Genomic DNA, 947 nt, shown 5'->3' with positions numbered 1-947 from the left:
CTGGGGTTGGAGAGATATAGATAGGGACAGGGATGCGAAGGGGAAGGTGCATGTCCATACTATGCTGTTATGTCAGTGTCAGCCACTACATGGTCCTTTAGGGGACACTGACAACTAGCCTGTAAATGAGAACAGTCCACAGGCTGCTCTAACCTGCACCAGAGCCCAGAGCAGATGTAAAGTCATCTGGAATAGCAGTAATGCCAAATGATCCCTGACAAGCTCCAACCTTGCCCCCTGCTCTACTGAACAATACCTCTGAACAACGGAGCACAGAATCTGGTCTTAAACACTGCAGAAGATGTACTATACAATACTGGAGATGACTGAAAACTTACCATTGTGCAATTGCCTTGACTCTTGAAGGAACTTTAGACCACTCTAGTTTCATCTGTACAGCTGGGTGATCAGCAAACCGACCAGTTACAATCTCTGTAGAAATTTTGTAGTCCCGACAATCCTTGCCCCATTTCAGATAAGCCTATGAGGAAGAGAAAAGCATTCATTTTTTTATTTTTTTATTTTTTTTTAGGTACACTGAAGATTGTTTGGGTATGTATGTAGCTGTGTAACATTTTGAGACTTACTGCTGCTTTGTGAGAAGTGATGACTGAAGCATCAGCACAGAGTTTCCATCTGCCTGATTCTGTGATGTTTGACACAAATACTTGTATCCTGGGTCTGCTGGAGTACCAATCTGAGTACAGCACAAGCTGGAAGCCTGCCAGCTTTTTATCATTTTGGACAGCACGAAGAATAACAGCCAGTACTGGTGATGTTTTGTCTCCCAAGAATTTAAGCTAAAAAAGGGGGAGCAGAATATATAATATGCCACATTATTATTAAGAAATCATTATAGAAATATTAACTTCATTTACGATTTAAATGTATGTAAGTATATGTATTTGTGTGTGTGCACATGTACAAGTGTGTGTGTGTGTGTGTGT

The 947-nt window shown here is 41.1% G+C and overlaps 1 protein-coding gene across 1 annotated transcript in view; it reads right to left on the bottom strand.

Annotated features, from left to right (window-relative positions):
• Positions 1 to 102: 102 nt before the first annotated feature.
• The window catches only part of LOC109302249 (vitellogenin-3-like), a 10352-nt gene continuing 9507 nt past the window's right edge, over positions 103 to 947 (bottom strand). The window contains exons 2-3 of the mRNA XM_019523812.1: positions 588 to 800; positions 103 to 481 (exon numbers count right to left, since the gene is read on the bottom strand). Of these exons, the coding sequence (XP_019379357.1) occupies positions 335 to 481; positions 588 to 800 (360 nt within the window). The 3' untranslated portion in view covers positions 103 to 334. The remainder of the gene's footprint in view (positions 482 to 587; positions 801 to 947) is intronic.

This window comes from Gavialis gangeticus, unplaced genomic scaffold (genome assembly GCF_001723915.1).
Source record: "Gavialis gangeticus isolate Ggan-Ray unplaced genomic scaffold, GavGan_comp1, whole genome shotgun sequence".
In the NCBI taxonomy this organism is placed as follows: domain Eukaryota; kingdom Metazoa; phylum Chordata; order Crocodylia; family Gavialidae; genus Gavialis; species Gavialis gangeticus.
This window is presented reverse-complemented; position numbering and strand designations above follow the sequence as displayed.